Source organism: Myotis daubentonii, chromosome 1 (assembly GCF_963259705.1).
Source record: "Myotis daubentonii chromosome 1, mMyoDau2.1, whole genome shotgun sequence".
In the NCBI taxonomy this organism is placed as follows: Eukaryota; Metazoa; Chordata; class Mammalia; order Chiroptera; family Vespertilionidae; genus Myotis; species Myotis daubentonii.
Window position 1 is genome coordinate 48,450,554 of NC_081840.1, and position 19,355 is coordinate 48,469,908.

Below are 19,355 nucleotides of genomic sequence, written 5' to 3' on the forward strand. Positions count from 1 at the left end.
CATGGAAGAGAAAGACCCACTTTGGTTTCTATGCAAACTGTATTTAAATCACATACTTATATGGGTACATGTTCCTCAAACATATGATTTATGCTATTAAATATTAAATACTTATATCCTGAGTGAACAAGTGCCTATTTTTAAGCAAATATCATTTTAATTAATTTTCTTCCATATCATGTGATATGGATATCTAACAACTAGCAGTGTACTTTCAGACCATTATCAATTTTAGTTATATTAATCTTACTGGCATCATTCAAGTGTAAAGGATCAGATTTTTTTTTAACTAGGGAACAGAGCAATAATTTTGCTATAAACTAGACTAAAAGAGTTTTACATTTGTTGTACTAAACTTGTTACGTTAACATTTGTGGAAATACTTATATAAGATAGACACATACACTTGAATAAATGAAAAAGCAGTGTTTAAGTTCACAATAAACTATAAAAAATTTAACTAAAAAATAGTCTTCCTGTTATGCTGTGTATTTGATTTTTAAGGTTTGATTATGCTATTTTAAATCTTAAGGGAAAAAAACCATTATCATCTTGGTGGTTAAGGACTACTGTCCCCATGCTTTTACCTATTATAGGAAAAGGTCTGTTTCCTTCAAGCAAGACGGAGCTCTAGGAAAATATATCCTGAATTCCTCAATCAGGACCTGGACTCAAGTTGGTTAAGGGAATCCATTTGATTGTGATTCTTATACACATACAAACACACACATTATAAAACTGTTTTTGGTATTTTTTTAAACTTCAGCCCTTTGTGTTCATTTTTCATAGAATTCATTTTAGGATTTTTCATGGAGAAACAGGATACAATCTAGAGAAATCGATTCTATAGTTAATAACATGTATGTGTCAGTTAATCAAATGTATTTTATCAACTATTTATTACTCTTTTAGTTTTTTATGAAAATTCTTCTTTCATCTAATATATGATATTAAAGGAATTCAAAATAATTAGCTTCAGTAGCATTCTAGAATTTTAACATAGAGGGTTTTTTTTCCCCCCAGGAAAAAATTATAGTAAAGTTTCCATTTATCACATAGTACTTTTAAGGCACTATTAAAGGCTATCTTTATTCTTAATTTGGAGGGGAATATGCTAGCTTTTGTCTCATGGACATTTGAAAATTGATTCAAAATCCATATTAATTTTATATAATCTTAATAAAGGCCTTTTTGGTTCTTCATAGTTCATAATGTACTTTTATTTTAGTGAATTTGAGAATATTTTGCATCTTATTATATCAACTTTGCACTTTGCTGATGATAAGGTTTCTATTACTTTTCAGTGTCCAGTAATACTTCTCAAGATGATGTGTTTGACTTAAAGATCATGGCTGAATTAAATTCATTTAATGTCTTGGTCTGTGATCAGAAGTGTAGCATTGCAGATATTAGAATACATGGTAAGTAATGATTCCTTGGTGTATGTATTTCTGTTTTCTTACATAGTCCTCCAGGAAGAATGAGTGTGTACATGGTACACTTCTCATGAGTCATCTTTTGATTTACTTGCATTGAAGACTCATGCAAACTTTTCAGAGTTGTACTTTGAAATGTTAGAAGTAAATTTGTTATGGCTGACACAACACATTCCCATGTATTTTAAAACTTTCAGGATAAGTCTAAGGCTTAACCTCCTATATTTGCATTTTTCAGAATAATATAACTTTTTTTAAAAAAATTAAATCTTTATTGTTCAGATTATTACATTTGTTCCTCTTTTTTCCCCCCATAACTCCCCTCCACCCAGTTCCCACCCCACCCTCCTCCCTCACTCCCCACCCACTGTCCTCATCTATAGGTGCACGATTTTTGTCCAGTCTCTTCCCGCATCCCCCACACCCCTTCCCCCCCGCCCCAAGAATAGTCAGTCCACTCTCTTTCTATGCCCCTGATTCTATTATAATCACCAGTTCATTCTGTTCATCAGATTATTCACTTGATTTTCAGATTCTCTTATTGATAGATGTGTATTTGTTGTTCAAAATTTGTATCTTTACCTTTTTCTTCTTCTTCCTCTTCTTAAAGGATACCTTTCAGCATTTCATATAATACTGGTTTGGTGGTGATGAACTCCTTTAGCTTTTCCTTATCTGTGAAGCTCTTTATCTGACCTTCAATTCTGAATGATAGCTTTGCTGGATAAAGTAATCTTGGTTGTAGGTTCTTGGTATTCATCACTTTGAATATTTCTTGCCACTCCCTTCTGGCCTGCAAAGTTTCTGTTCAGAAATCAGCTGACAGTCTTATGGGTACTCCCTTGTAGGTAACTGCCTTTCTTTCTCTTGCTGCTTTTAAGATTCTCTCTTTGTCTTTTGCTCTTGGCATTTTAATTATGATGTGTCTTGGTGTGGTCCTCTTTGGATTCCTTTTGTTTGGGTTCTCTGCGCTTCCTGGACTTGTAAGTCTATTTGTTTCACCAGGTAGGGAAAGTTTTCTGTCATTATTTCTTCAAATAGGTTTTCAATATCTTGGTCTCTCTCATCTTCTGGCACCCCTATAATTCTGATGTTGGTACGCTTGAAGCTGTCCCAGAGGCTCCTTACACTATCTTCGTATTTTTGGATTCTTTTTTCATTTTGCTTTTCTGGTTGGGTGTTTTTTGCTTCTTCGTATTTCAAATCTTTGACTTGATTCTTGCAATCCTCTAGTCTGCTGTTGGGAGTCTGTATAATATTCTTTATTTCAGTCAGTGTATGCTTAATTTCTAGTTGGTTCTTTATCACAACATCGAGGGTCTCATTAGATTTCTTGTGGATCTCATTAAGTTTATCGGCAGTTTCTAGAAAGTTCTTGAAAAACCTTACAAGTGTGGTTTTGAACTCTATATCCAGTAGTTTGCTTTCCTCCATTTCTGTCATTTGTGTCCTTTTTCTTTATCTCCGCATTTTTTATGCTTCCCTGTGTTGATACAGTGTTTTTCTGTTCTAAGTGTCCTCTAGTGCCCAGTGGTTCAGCCTCCCCAATTACCTGAGGTGGACACTCTTGGTGCACCCCCTTGTGGTCTTTGTGCACAGTCTTGTTGTAGTTAAGCCTTGATTGTTGTAGGATCACTGGGAGGAATGGTCTCCAGGGCAATTGGCTGTGAGAATCAGCTGTGTCTGCAGTGGGAGAACTTCTGTGCTGGAGACACCCCTCTGGGGCAAGACTTGCTTCAATGGGGCTTTGGTGCTCACTGAGTCTGCGCCCTGGGTGTGTCCTTTATGTTTCCATGGAGCTGCAAACTGGATGGTCCCAGAATAATATAACTTTAAACTGTGAATATGTATTATGATAATATCTCACTGGGCAAACAAAATGTCATTATCCTTATTGTTGTATTTTGAGCTTACATAGCATCAAGAGTAGACGTTTTTAAAAGAAATTTTGTAACCTTTACCCACCATCTGCTTAACATAAGGATGAGTTCAGATTATTCCATGGGTTCTGGAGCCAAATTGCCAAGGTTCAGTTTTGGCTCTAACACTTACTGGCTGACCTTGAGCAAATTAATCTTTCTATGCCCAAGTTCCAATTTCTATAAAATGGAGATAATTATTCATGGCATTGTTGTGAGGATTAAGTTTACACAATTACATATATTTAGAAAAGTGCCTGGTACATCATAAGCAGCTAAAAAAGGTTAAAAATCTGTTTTGTTAAACAAATACTTTATTATCTGTCTTATCATTGGTATGGTTTATGGTTTGGTTGATTACTCGGTCTTAGCTTCAGGCATTCTTCCTGTAGGAGCTGTTTCAGAAATCATTATGCCTTTACAAATTATGAGGATGACAAAAATTCTTTTGGAGAGAAATCTTACAAGATTGCATTTTAGATACAGTTTATTATAGAAAGAATAGGTCTTATTCATCAAATTGTACTTATTTATGCTTAGTTATCAGAGCAATAGTTTTCATAATGTAATGTTTATGAAATGGCTATGTAACAAACATTATGTGTCTTTCTATATGACCACTTCTGATCTTGCCAATGCACATAATATTTTGTGTTTAGAAATCTGTAATTAATTTTCCTTGAAAAAAGATTTTTTTTTTAAATTTCCACTTTTATTTATGACTTACCTGTAACACTTAAGGATGTAATCTTCCTTGGTATCTCATACATAGAAGTTGATACTTTTAGTATGTCTACCAGTAAGTAATTTTTATTCATTCTGTATCTTTGTAGTATATTATTGAACTTAAGTACCGTGTAGTTGGTTCACTTGGATTAGGTGAAAAGTTTGTAAATGTAATGTTTCCCATAGGAATGGATGCCTCCATTTCTGTGAAGCCAAAGCAAACTGACATGTTTGCCAGACTTCAGGATATCATTGTCACCAATGTAGATTTGATGTCCATTCACAAAAAGGTAATTTTTTTTAAAAAGCTTCTATATTGAAATTTATTTTTACCTTTAGTTTTGAGGTGACTTTATCTATTTGTTCTGTATATACTTAGCGTCTGTCATGTGTTAGGTACTTGTTAGGGATTGGACATGAATGTAGTCATAGCTTGCTTTCACAGTGTGTATGGGCTAAGTGATTCGTAAAAGTTTTTTCTGACCAATTAAGTGCTTGATCTCTACATTGATAAAATAATTTTTATAGATATAGGAAAAATTATTGTCAAATAAGTGTTTAATAATTTGTTGAAAGTTTATTTTGATGGTGCTTCTTCACACATCACAGATTCTTTAATAATGTAACTTATTTATAATACATATATTTTGATGTAGTAACCAGTTAAATTAATACTTTTAGGCTGTCTCTATTTTGGGAGATGAAGTCTTTAGGTTCCAAATGACTCTTTATCCAGATGCCACAGAAGGAAAGGCCTATGCCGATATGTCTAAAGTAGATGGCAAACTTAGTCTCAAAGTGGGCTGTATTCAAATTGTTTATGTTCATAAATTCTTCATGTCTCTTCTGGTAAGTTTATTTTTAAATATACTTATCTCTCACTGAGGCCCAAATATCTTTGCCTATGTATCTGAACCTAGATAGTTAAAATTTTTACTAAACGGGTTGTGGGTAAACATCCAAATGCTGAACAGAACATTATAGTTAAGGAAGTCATCTACATGATGGATAACCAAATGAATTTTTGTTGTCATTGTTTTGAACATGTAAACTATTACGCTTTAACATTTTCATAGTTATATATTTTAAAAGTACTTAAAAAGCACTTAGGGCTTTTCAGTGTTATTTGTTTTATGAAATACCCATAAAGGTATTGAGGTAAAAATAATTTTTTAAGGAAATCAGTAGGCATTTGAAGGACTAATACTGGAACTTAACAGCTTTTGATCATAATTGCAATCAATAAAGCCATAAAATTCTTTTTTAAAAGTTATTTATTTCCATGTAAATATTGTGGGCTAAATTTTGCCTATGCCTCTTAGCAGGGATAAAATTCAAAGCTTACAAGTCATAGATTTCTACTTAAACCATCATATTTTATTTTGTTATTTTTTTTCTTATGGAGAGAAAAAGGGAGAAGGAGAGGGCCATGTTTTATTTCTCAGGGAAGTAATTTATTTGGCATGAGGGGAGTTTAGGTTGCTTTGTATTATTAATGGATGAGTGTCAGGAATATTATTTCTAAGAATGATCTTTATTGGGAAAAATCTTTGTTTTTAGTTAAAATTGAGGTAAAATCTATCTTATTCTAAATAAAGAAGTTCTGATTCTTATTAATGATAGCAAGGTTGTAGACATTAAAGCATCTTCTGCCTGAGTATACTTTTTTCTTCTTCTTGTTTTTAAGATATATTTTTTATTGATTTTAGAGAGGAAGGGAGAGGGAGAGAGAGAGAGAGAAACATCAATGATGAGAGAGAATCATTGATTGGCTGCCTCCTGCATGGCCCCCACTGGGGATCAAGCCTGCAACTCAAGCATGTGCCCTTGACCAGAATCGAACCCGGGACCCTTCAGTCTGCAGGCCAACGCTCTATCCACTGAGCCAAACCAGCTAGGGCTGCCTGAGTATACTTTTAAAAAATCTTCAGAAATAAGCTGGCAAAACCATAGTTTCTAAGAGTAACTTTATTCCTGTGACTTAGAGAAATAGATTTGAACTTAATTTGGGAAAAGTAAAGTGCTCTCCTCCATTTCTTTATTTAAATTTGAAGTTAAAATAACTAACATTCATGGGTAAAAAGGAGATTAAAAAAAATTGTTACTTGAAACCTGTCTGACTTTGTAAACCAGTGTCATCCCAATAAATTCAATAAAAAATAGTTACAAAAATTTGCCATAAGAACCAAATCTGAAATATATAAAATGAAAGTTAAAGGACTCTTCTTTCCTAGAAGTGATTCTTATTAATATTTAGGAGTGTATCTTTCTATATTTTACTCTCTCCATAAGCACAATAATAAATAGCATCTCTTATATTACCTTTTACTTAATTTTTTAAAGTAAATAATTTCTAAAGTTTTTCCTTTTTAAATAAATGTTATTTTGGGGGAACTCTAAACACAGTCTCTTCCAACAGAACTTTCTCAACAATTTCCAAACTGCCAAAGAAGCTTTGAGTGCAGCCACGGTACAGGCTGCAGAAAGAGCTGCTTCCAGCATGAAAGACTTGGCTCAGAAGAGTTTCCGCCTTTTGATGGATATCAATTTGAAAGCACCAGTTATTATCATTCCTCAGTCTTCAGTATCACCTAATGCTGTGATAGCCGACCTGGGTTTAATCAGAGTGGAAAACAAATTTAGCTTGGTTCCTATGGAACATTCTTCTCTTCCCCCAGTCATTGACAAAATGAACATCCAACTCACTCAGTTGAAACTCTCCAGGTATAAATATAGAATCAAATTGTATGTTACTTAGTAAAAATAGAATTTTCATAGACTCCTTCCAGGGGTAAAATACTCTAGTGATTTGTGGTTCTCCTTATTTTTTCTAATTATGAAACCTTGACTGTTGGTATTTGGTCAGTGGTTAGTAGCAAAGTACGTTATAGTACAGTATCTGCATTTTGTCTTACTAAATTTATGATGTGATTTTTTTGATTCTATAAACATTTCCTGTTATAAATTACAGTTTACCCAATAACTTAGATTTATTTTTTTACTTGTACATAGCTATTTTCTGTAGAGGGGAGAAAGCTGCTTAAAATGTAATAAAATTTAATATTTATTTCTTATTTCTAAACCATATCACATTTGGGAATTCTCTCTGAGGTTTATAAAGGATTATTGAATATAAATTGGAAAGGATTGGCTCTGTTAAATGACAAGAGTACTTACTTGGTTGTGCAAATGGTTGTTGGTAGACAAGCTAGAAATTACTGTTACCATATGTTTGCTTAACTTCTGGGTTTGATGAGTTTTTCCCTTTAATTTGGAGAGTACCAATAACATAAAACTAAGGGCTGAGTAGACTACCACTTTCTTTGTCCTCCATTTTTGAGAGGATGTAACATTAATTTTTAAGACATTGCACTTTAATAACAGTTTGCTGTTATTAAATAGTTCTTGTGAAGATTGTTAATAATGAAATAATCATACTTCATGAAATTTGTGTCTTTGAAGTCAGCATAGGCTTTGTTTTAGAGAACTCTGCATGTAAACTTGATTTATTCTGATTCGACTGATCTGTGAAAAGAAGTATGTTCTAAAAGAATTCTGATAGCAGCCCTTATTATTTAGGAAAGTGTTGTGTGGAAATTTAATAGTATGATAGTCTTCATTTTAAAATATAAATTTCAAAAATACAAAATAAATTCTTGTTTATCTTTCAGAACTATCTTGCAGGCTGGCTTGCCACAATATGACATTGAAATTTTAAAACCAGTCAACATGCTTTTGTCTATACAGCGAAATTTGGCAGCAACATGGTATGTGCAAATTCCAGGGATGGAGATAAAAGGAAAACTGAAACCTATGCAGGTAAGTATATATATGAAAATTGCCCTGACCAGTGTAGCTCTGTGGTTAGAGTGTCAGACCTTGAATCAAAGGGTCGAGGGTTTGATTCCTGGTCAAGCGCAAGTACCTGGGTTGCAGGTTGGCTCCCTGCTCCTGGTTGGGAAGCCTGCGGGAGGCAATCAGTTGATGTGTTATCTATCTCACATAGATGTTTCTCTGTCTCTCCTCAGTCTCTCTCTCCCTCCCTCCCTTCTTTCACTCTCTCTGAAAAATAATGGAAAATATAGCCTCAGGTGAAGTTTAACAAAAAATAAAAAAGAAATAAAAAGAAATAAAAGAAAATTGCCCTGCCTGGGTGGCTTATTTGGTTAGAGTGTCGTTCCATACACCAAAAGAAAGGTTGTGGGTTCAATCCCTGATCGATGCACATCAGGAAGGCAACCGATCAATGTTTTTCTCTCACATTGATGTTTTTCTCTTTCTCTCTCCCTCTCACTTCCTCTCTCTAAAATCAATAAAAAAACATATCTCCTGGTTAGGCTTAATATATATATGTATATGAAAATTGCTAGATAGGCTTTTATCATTGATCATAGTGCAGTTCTAGTGCACATCAGAAGTGATGATACCATAAAAGGGAACACTAACTGCAAATGAAGTCATTCTAGTTTCCTACACTTTTCTGTATTTCATTTTAGTCAAATATTTGGTAAAAAGACTGAGATAAAACCTGTTGGAGTCCACTGAAAATATTATTAGTAATTTTGGAAAATTCTAATAAAGTTTTATTTCTAATAAAGTTTTAAGGCAGTTAAATTATAAGAGTATAAAGTGATATTTAGGTACTATATTCCAAGCACATTAGTAGGATTTTATAAAATCACTCTTAATGATAAAAGTGGTCATTTAAGTGAATGTGTTTAAGAACACATTAATAAATACAGCAGTATTTCTTAAAGGGTAGTTAGAATATCATGTATAGGTTCACAGGGAAGGATGACACTGGTGGAAGATGGTCGTAAAAGTGTAGGCATCTTACGTTTCTCGTGTGCCTGTGTGTGAAATTGTTGAAGCCCAACAGCAGGGGACAAGGTACTGGAGAGAGTAGTTAAACAAATAGTGTGTGGAAAACAAAAATTGAGTAATTTAGTGATTTTTGACATCTGTGATTATTTCAGAGTAAGTTCTAAGATAAAATAGAAAGGGTCAAAGAAGCTGAGTTCCACTAGGGAAGAAGTTCAAATTGAAATTTGTTGTAGGAATGTCCCTATGTGTAGTATGAGCAGATACATTATATGAGAAACAATGTCTGTTTAGGGTATTCATAGAGAATTCTCTATTCCAGAGTATGGGACAACTTTTAATTTCTCCCTTACTATTAAGACATTAGATCTTAGGACTGATATTTGTCCCATTTCACTTTCATTGAAAGATTGAAGCAAAATAAAACCTAAATGGCTCTATCAGTTAGAGGATGTGGATCAAATTATGACATAGTTAGACACTATAAAGTAGATAAAGTGAAGGAGCTAGAACTGTACAAAGCAAAATGGGTATATCTTAAACATAAAAATGAAAAAAAAATGAGTGCAGAATGATAGTGCATTTCTATATCATTTCAAATTTTACAACAAGCAAGCCAATGGACAGTGCTGTATATTGTTTATAGTGGGAAATGTAAGAAAGCTTGTGTGGAAAGAATAATTCTCTAATTTAGGATAGTGTTTTTCTTTGCGGAGGAAAGGAGAAGGGAATGAGGTCTCAGAGAAGTAAACATGGGGCTTCGACCATATCCATTATGGGGGAAAAGATCTGAATCAAATATAGGAATTTGTTAAGATTTGACTCAGGTATGTACTCTGGGGAGGATTATAGTATTCTCTGTTTTTCCCCTTTATGTTTTACATATTTCAAAAGAAAACAAGAAAGCATCAAAGGATGGTTATTTAACTAAAAAAAGTGCAGCCTAGTGAGTATGGTCTCCATTGCCTAATTTGACAGAGATCCAGGCCTCTTTAAACAGCCCTTCCTTGGTCAGGATGTGTGTTAATTTTCTTGGTTCCAGAGTACATCTAAGAAAGGGTGTCAGGCAGGTGACACCAGAAGTTGTTTTGGGTCCATCAGCTTGACAGTTCTTTAAGAACTGAGCGGCTGCCTCTCAAATTGACCTACAGACTTAGTGAATATCACTCTATGTATATGATACGGTTGCTCTTTTTTTGAACTGTTGTACATGTGTAAAGGTTTCTCACCACTTCTTAGGAGGTTGTTATAATAATCTGGACTCCTAGTCTAGAATGATCACAGAAAAAATGGAAAAGAAGGAATTATGTTTACAAGTACAGAGTATAGATTGCTGTGGAAGGTGCTGGGCTTGAAATGCCAATGGGAACAATGGTTGCTCTTTTCACCCACAGGAAACCAAAGGTGTGGTGAAGTTAGCTGCTCTTCAGGCAGTTGTGATATTGTGGTTGGTATCACAAGTGGAAATGAATACACAAGGAAGTTCTAGGGTGTTACAGAGACGTCTGTTATCTGAGGACGGGGGCTTGTGACAAACAAGTAATCCCTAGTTATTATCTCATGCTAAAATACCTCCCCACTTTTATTTAGACTGAGAATCAGGCAATTTCTCTGGCAGTAGTGGCCTAATTTGAGGGACAAAGGATACTGTGGTATTCAGAGGAGAAAGTGTCGTGAATGCATGCATGCTTGTCTGAATATGTGTTTATACTTGAAACAGGCCCATTGAGTCATTCTGTGTGTAAAGAAAATGTACAAAAGATGGAAGGATTAAAAGGTTTAGTGGATCTTAGCAGCTAATGGCAGCTTCATTTGTTCAGTTTCATTTTCTGTAGCCACCTATGAGGAAGAGGATATTATTCTTATTTTAAAAATTAAGAAACTTGAATTAAGGAAGCTGAGTTGGCCAACAACACAGCTTGAAAGTGGTAGACTTGATACTGATCTGCCGGACTTAAAAGCTCTTGCTTTCTTTTTTCCCTTTCTGTCATATAAAGTTAGGAGATGAGCAAAATACTCCTTTCCTGGTTTGTGTTTTGTCTTTTAAAAGTACTTTGTAGATGTGTCTTAGAAGAATGACAAATGCATTATTCTTGACAACTTAAACAAATGTTTTATATATGTCCAGATGCATATGTACTGAGAATAAGTGCTCCTACATTATAGGAGATCATTTTTTGTTTTTTTTTTTACTTCTTGGAAGAGTCCAGAAACTGAACAGTGCTTTCCCTGTATTGAGTTTGGAGGGGAGTAAATAATAATGCGGAAGAAGGAACTGATACTGGGTGAGAAGAGAGAAAGACAGACTAAAGATGAGGCGCTAAGGAGAGGGGAGAGAGGTACAAGTCCAGGAATGAGACGAGGCAGAATAACAGATAAGGCAGAAGAATGATGGCGTGCCAGAGGCAGGAGCTTGGATTTGGGTGGAGGCAGAAGTGTGTTCATACACAGGAAGGAAGTCTTATACTATACAAGATGAAATACTTCTCTCCTGGTTCCCTTTTTAAAAAAATTAAATTTATTGGGGTGACATTGGTTGATAAGACAGTATAGGTTTCAGGTGTACAATTCCGTGGTACATCATCTATATATTGCATGTGTCCACCACCCAAAGTCAAATCTCCCATCACCATATATTTGACCCTCCTTAGGCTTTACTACTCCTACCCCCTTCCCGCTGGTAACCACCATACTGTTGTCTCTGTCTATGAGTTTTTGTTTGTTTTTCTTTTTTTTAAACTTGTTTTTCTTGTTTGTTCATTTGTTGCTTTCAGTTTTATATATCACATATGAGTGAAATTACATGGTTTTTAACTTTTTCTGTATGACTTATTTCACTTAGCATGATATTCTCAGGATCCATTCATGTTGTCGCAAATGTCAGTATTTGGTCTTTTATTATAGCTGAGTAGTATTCCATTGTATATATGTACCACATCTTCTTTATCCAGTCCTCTAGCAAAGGACACTCAGTTGTTTCCATGTGTTGGCCACCGTTAATAATACTGCAATGAACATAGGCATGCATATATCTTTGTGAATAAATGTTTTCAAGTAGATACCCAGAAGAGGGCTTTCTGGGCCATATAGTAACTCTGTTCTTAATGTTTTGAGGAGCTTCCATACTGTTTTCCATAGTAGCTGTAACAGTTTACATTCTTACCAGAAGGTAAGGGTGTGAGGGTTCCTTTTCCTCCACAGCCTCTCCTACACTTGTCATTACTTATCTTATTGATAATATTCATTCTAACAGGTGTGAGATGGTATCTCATTGTAGTTTTGATTTGCATTTCTCTAGTGGCTAGTGAAGTTGAGCATCTTTTCATATATCTGTTAGCCATTTGTATGTCTTAGGAGAAGTGCCCATTTTTTGATTGGATTGTTTATCTTCCTTTTGTTAGGTTGTATAAGTTCTCTGTAAATTTTGGAGATTAAACCCTTATCTGAAATAGCATTGGCAAATATGTTCTCCCATGCAGTGCAAATCACTGTACTATTGTCTGTGTCCGTGAGTCTTTCTTTTTTTTCTTATCCCTTGAATACCATGCTGTTTTGATTATTATAGTTTGTAGTATAATTTGAAGTCAGAGAGTGTGATAACTCTGGCGTTGTTCTTTTCTCTCAGGATTGCTTTAGCTATTCTGGGTCTTTTGTGATTCTATATAAATCAGATATATTTTTTTGTTCTATTTCTTTAAAAAACAACATTGGGATTTTGAAGGAAATTGCATTAAATCTTTATATTGCTTTTAGGAATGTGGCTATGTTGATTTTTCCAATCCATTAACGTGGGATATCTTCCTATTGCATTGTGTCTTTTTCAATCTCTTTTAATAATGCTTTGTAGTTTGCAGTATAAAGGTCATTCACATCCTTTGTTAAGTTTATTTCTAGGTATTTTATTCTTTTTGTTGCAATTGCAAAAGGAATTTTTTTTCATTTATTTTTCTGAAATTTCATTACTATATTGTAATGCATTGGGTTATTGTACATTGACTTTGTATCCTGTAATGTTACTGTACTTTTTTATTGTTTTTAATAGTTTTTTGGTTGAGTCTTTAGGGTTTTCTATATAAAGAATCATGTCATCTGCACAAAGTGACAATTTTACTTCTTTATTCCCAATTTGGATTTCTTTTACCTGTTTGCTCTCGCTAGGTCTTCCAGTACTATGATGAATAACAGTGGTGAGAGTGGGCATCCTTGTCTTGTTCCTGATCTTAGAGGAAAAGCTTTCAGTTTTTCACCATTGAGTGTCATATTAGCTGAGGGTTTGTCATATATGGTCTGTATTATGTTGAGGTACTTTAAATGTAAGTTGACTAAAATGGCACAGAATAGCAGATTGGATCAAAAAACAAAACCCAACCATGTGCTGTCTTCAGGAGACACCTCTAAGCTGATGAGGCAAATATCGACTCAAAGTGAAAGGGTGGAAAACCATTCTCCAAGTAAATGGCATCCATAGAAAGGCAGGTATAGCCATACTTCTATGTAACAAAATAGATTTCAAGATAAAAAGCTAAGAAGAACCCTGGCTGGTGTGGCTCAGTTGGACGGGCATCATCCTGTTCACCAAAGTGTTGCCGAGTTGATTCCCAGTCAGGACATGTGCAGGGTTGTGGGCTCGGTCCCATGTCGGGGGCGTGCGGGAAGCAGCCAATAGATGCTTCCATCGATGTTTCTCTCTCTCTTTCCCTCTCCCTTTCTCTCTCTAAAAATCAATAAAAAATAAAAAACCTTAAAAAAAAGGTAACAAGAGACAAAGATGGTCATTTTATAATGATAAAGGGCACTACATCAAAAAGACATCACACTCTAATATATGTGCTCCAGTCGGGGAGCACCGAAATGTATAAAGCAACTACTAACAGAACGAAAGGGAGAAAGTGACAAAAACACAATCACAGTAGGGGACTTAAATACCCCATTGACAACTATAGATAGGTCATTCAAACAGAAAAGCAATAAAGAAATATCAGCCTTAAATGACACATTAGACCAAATGGACATAATTGACATTTACAGAGCCTTTCATTCCAGAACACCAGATTATACATTCTTCTCTAGTGCACATGGAATATTCTTAAGGATAGACCATATGTTGGGACACAAAACTAGCCTCAACAAATTTAAGATAATTAAAATTATACCAAGCATATTCTCTGACTGCAGTGCTTTGAAATTTGAAATTAACTGCAAAAAGGAAGCAAAAAAATCCCACAAATACTATGTGGAAAATAAGCTTTGTTTTTTAAAGTTAGATGAACAGTCAGTTAATTTGAGGAACCATAAATTAAGACATAGATATGATATTCTGCATTTTTTTATTACTTTATAACAACTTATTTTTGGTTTCTAGGTTGCTCTCAGTGAAGATGATTTAACAGTTTTAATGAAAATTTTGCTGGAAAATCTTGGGGAAGCTTCTTCACAGCCAAGCCCTACACAGTCTACCCAGGAGGCTGTAAGAGTAAGAAAAGATGTTTTGAGTGGACCTGACCACCTCAAAGGTAAAATTGAAGATTTTTGATTTGATTATGGAGAAAAATGAGCATTAATGCGATATTTATATTTAGTGGTTTTTCTTAGTTGTCCAGGATGATAACATGGTATGAACTGATTCAGTCTTGTATTATTTACTGTGGAAAAGCTCCCAGGGGAAGGAGGTATGTATGCTCAGTGTCTGCTGTAAGGGAAGGGCCACCTGTGCTGAACATATATGGGACAAATAATTGGCATTTTTATTCTTAAAATATTATTTAAATAATTGTAGAAAGTATGATATAAATGTAGGATAATAAATTATCCTAGCTTTTAAAATATAGCTAAAATCATACACCTACCTAAAAGTTTTTTTTAATTTTCGTATTTATGTTCGAACCATCAGAACAAGATTTGGCAGACACACAGCTTTCTGTGGATCAGAGTGTCACTCTGCAATTTGACTTTCACTTTGAATCTCTTTCCATTGTTCTTTATAACAATGATATCAACCAGGTACGTACTAACTTTCTGTATTTAGAAATAAATCCTTAGCTCTTTATTGAATTTGGAATAGTGGCATTTTTTGATGTTTATTCATAAAAATTAATATGTCTATGAAATTCTGTTTGGACTACAGAACATACATTGGTCTTGCTCTCTGACTTCACTTTTTTGGTGTTGTTAATACTACTAGGCAAAGGCAATTTTTTAATTTTGTTCTAAGTAACATTAGCACTAAAACACTTAAATCCATCACTAATAGAAGAATCTTATATATGAGGAACTAATTATATGCACAATTTTATTACATAGATTGATACATAAGTGTAACTATTTAAGGAGAATAACCTAGTAGTGGCTTTGGAACCTTAGAGGAATATTTTTTAAATTTATCATTATGATATAGTATGATCATTAGCTATGTTTTTATTGAATAAATTTTATATGTAGTAGTTATGTGTTCAGGATACTCATTAATGAATTGAAGAACCAAGGTCCAGTCTCATAATTATTTGAATTAAGTAATGTATCAGTGGTATTTTAGAAAGCTATTTTTTTTATTATATAGTGTCTTTTAAAAAAAAAATTAACCTTTATTGTTGAAAGTATTACAGATGTCCCCTTTGTTTTTTTTCTCATTGACCTCCTCCACCCTGTATCAACTCCTTCCAGGCCTTAGATAGTGTCTTTTAATAAATATTTTTGGTTATATAAATCATGTCATATAATAATCATAATACATATGCCATTTGTTAATACCTATGTTAGATTGATTAATACCCATAATATATTCTAATTATGGGCTTTATATCTGTTGTTAATGTCCACTTATATGTTATCTTATATTTTATATTATTTTCTAAAAATTATGCAATATTCATACATTGTTACTGTTAAACCTTGGCTACTATTTGTCATTTGTACAACAAACTGCCTTAATTTCTAATGTCTAATGTTAATTAGAAGATCAGAAAATTACCTTCTAGAAAATTAATAGTTAAATATGTTCTTCATTTAACTTAAGGTACCATCATTCCACTGGTTGCCCAGTTTTAAAATCTGTATCTTCGTTTATTTCCTTCTTTGTTGATTTTTATTCATTTAGACACTGATTACTATCAGTTTTTTCTTTGATTGAACCTTTGTCCTTTCCTGGCAGTTCTCACTGCTACTTTATTTGAAAAATCTTAGCTCACAATTATAGTACCACAAAGGCTTCCTTGTTTGTTATTCTTTTTATCCATCCTAGATATTGGCACACGTTCAGCTTCCTAAATGATTTTCATGCCATTTACAACTTCCCAGTGTTAGGTGAATTTTGTCTTACTAAAAAAGATTCAGTGGTTCCAAGTTGTCTACAGCAATATCTGTACCACAAATATAAGTATATTGTGATCAGTAGATGTGTCACAGGTCATTTCTGTTAATAGCTACAAATCAGTAGTTTATACCCTGGCCTGGTGGCTCAGTTGGTTTTGGAGTGTCGTCCCTTACACCAAAGGGTTGCAGGTTTGATTTTCAGTCAGGGCACATGCCTAGGTTGTGGCGTGTGTGGGAGGCAGTTGATCCATGTTTCTTCTCTCTCTCTCTTTTTCTTTCTTCTTCTCTCTCTAAAAATCAATAAAAATACATTCTCAGGCTAGGGTTAAAAACAAACAAACATGCACAAATCAGAAGTTTGTGAATTATTTACATTTTTTTTAAAAATATATTTTTTATTGATTTCAGAGAGGAAGGGAGAGGGAGAAAGAGATAGAAACATCAGTGATGAGAGAGAATCATTGATTGGCTGCCTCCTGCACACCCCCAACTGGGGATCGAGCCCGCAACCCAGACATGTGCCCTTGACCGGAATCGAACCTGGGACCCTTCAGTCCACAATCTGATGCTCTATCAACTGAGCCAAACGAGCCAGGGATATTTACATTTTTATAAATTAAAGTAATTCCAAGTTTGCTAATAATAATATCATTCTGACCCACTTGCATGCAATGTACTCTCTTAAGTGAGAGATGTGTAGTTATAACGTGTGCCCAGAATTGCACATCACCAGTACCCCTCATATGAATGTCATGGTCTGTAGTGAGCTATCAGGACTAAAATTCTTTAATTAATTGAAGACTTTTTTTCTTTGGTTGTTTGGTTGGATTTTGTTCTTTTAAAGTCTGGGCATACCTACAGAATTTGCAGCTATGTGTTTGGTGACATAAAGATTGCGGTCCTTTTTCCTATAAAAACAATTTTAAATCTTTAGGATTTGAGACCTTGATTAGGCCTCTATATTTCTCTCCAGCCCTCATTCTCTAGCATTCTTTAATTGGACTATTCAAGCCTAAACAGCCTGTATCTTGTGCCTTCAGAGCATCTTGAATTGTTTGTTCATGTTTTCTCCCTATCTAGATTGTCTTCTACACTTCTTAGCCTGTCTAATCCCACTCAGTTTCTGAGGCTCAGTTACGTTCTTACCTTCTTCAAGAATTTTTCCTGGCCCACAATGACCTCTTTGACCCTCTGAGCTTTTGCTGTTTTAGTCTTACCTAATCACTTCATGTCCTTTGTGGAATATGAGAGAATATAAATATGAACAAACAAATGACTACATGTCTTTTTCTTTTTTTCATTTACAACTTACAATATCTCTTTGTGATGTTTGTTGCAATGTATTTCTGTTTTTTTTTCTTTTCAATTAGGGTATAAGCTCACTAGCTCACCTGTCATGCCTTATCCTTTCTTGTAAACCTCATAATTCCTATCATGGTGTTTTTTACGGAAGAGCTCATTAAATATTTATTAGTAAGAATGATTGATTGACAAAAATATCTTCTGATTATTTTTATTTGCCACGAACTGATAAGTTTTTATATATTAACTATTGTTGAAGATCAGCACATATATATGTATTTATTTGCATGTACATATACCCTCATGAACGAATATTATTCACTGTTCTGTTTTTTTTGTGTTTCAACACCTGTTCTTTTAAAATTTATGATATTGATTTGCCTTTAATTTCTTAATTAAAAATATGTTTATAAGTAATTACATAATATTTAAAGATAATTGATTCTTTTGCTTGAAATATACCACAGGAATCCAAACTTTCATTTCATAATGACAGTTTCCGGCTTGGTGAACTCAGACTACATTTTATGGCCTCCTCAGGGAAGATGTTTAAGGATAGTTCCATGAATGTGGGCATTAAACTTAAGACATGTACCCTTGATGATCTCAGAGAAGGCATTGAGAGAGCAACATCAAGGTTTGTCATTTCTGAATTTGCTGTACATTATTTAAGGTTGACATTACACCTGGCATTGTTACCAGGTATTGATTGCTAGGCTTGGGATGATCGAAAGAGGTCTTTACACTTGAAGAGTATCAAGAAGTAGTGCTGACATCAAATTCAATTGCTTTAAAGTTTGAATTAAAGGCAAGTTTAATAATAAAATGGAATATTCTTAAAAGTAGGAACCAGGAGAATATAAGAATTTTAATAGTTCAATCCACATGGGGTGGCCCATTGGTAATGTATTTTTCTAAATTGTTCCCAGTAGGCAGAATCTTTTTTAAAAGCCTTAAAATTATATATAAACTTTCTTTGTCTTATTTATTTTGTCTATAAACAGTTCTGTGAAATTTCTCTTAAAGTTTTAATAGAAGTGGAATCCCTAGCATTTTCATATTATCAACACACTTTTAAAAGATTAACTTATATAAGCCTGCTATAGAGTGAGGAATGTGTAACTTTTAATAGACTAATGATATTTTTATTTCTTTCCCAAATAATGAGACACAATATTTTTGTCCTTAAATTTTTTTTGAAAAACAAAACAAAACAAACAACAACAATAACAATAAACTGTGCTGCTACCTAAACTCAGACTCATACTGGATACTTCTGAGCCCTTTGTTTTTCTAAGAGATGAATAAATGAGAAAATAATGCTGCCATGCATCCAGCTTTCTGTTTTCACATTTCATATTTGAGGTGGCTGTCCACAGCTGCCTAGCCAATGGTGATTAAAGGCCATCATCTTTTTGGTAGTCTGCTCTTTCCAGCATATGTCCTGAGTGGGAATTATTGCAGTCAATTGATGAACACTGGCTGATTTGAATTATATTGAATACTTTTGGACTCAACTTGTATAGGATGATTTTTGGAGATGAGGAGGTTTTATTTTGGTAAATAACCTTAAAGAGGTGTCCTTTAAATTTTGTGGGACCACATTAATGTGTTTAGTTAATTGTTGAAATTTCTTTCAACAGTCATTGTTTTTCTAGTATTGCATTATAATGATAAAATATCCTGTAATTGCCCAATAATTTGAATCTTGCTGTAGAGATAAGGAGACCATGTTTTGAATGCTCATTAGCTAATTAGACTCTAATTAATAGCGGTCTTCTTTTTTCTGTTCAGATGAGAAAGAAAGATTAAGATATATATATATGAAATATATAAGATACAT

At 33.9% G+C, this 19,355-nt stretch overlaps 1 protein-coding gene across 3 annotated transcripts in view; it reads left to right on the forward strand.

Moving 5' to 3' along the window:
* Positions 1-19,355, forward strand: part of VPS13C (vacuolar protein sorting 13 homolog C) — a 196,589-nt gene that overhangs the window by 106,547 nt on the left and 70,687 nt on the right. For all 3 annotated transcript variants that reach the window (XM_059699561.1, XM_059699560.1, XM_059699559.1), the window contains 8 exons: positions 1,305-1,421; positions 4,268-4,371; positions 4,763-4,930; positions 6,501-6,805; positions 7,753-7,900; positions 14,265-14,415; positions 14,793-14,902; positions 17,980-18,149. In XM_059699561.1, the coding sequence (XP_059555544.1) occupies positions 1,305-1,421; positions 4,268-4,371; positions 4,763-4,930; positions 6,501-6,805; positions 7,753-7,900; positions 14,265-14,415; positions 14,793-14,902; positions 17,980-18,149 (1,273 nt within the window). The remainder of the gene's footprint in view (positions 1-1,304; positions 1,422-4,267; positions 4,372-4,762; positions 4,931-6,500; positions 6,806-7,752; positions 7,901-14,264; positions 14,416-14,792; positions 14,903-17,979; positions 18,150-19,355) is intronic.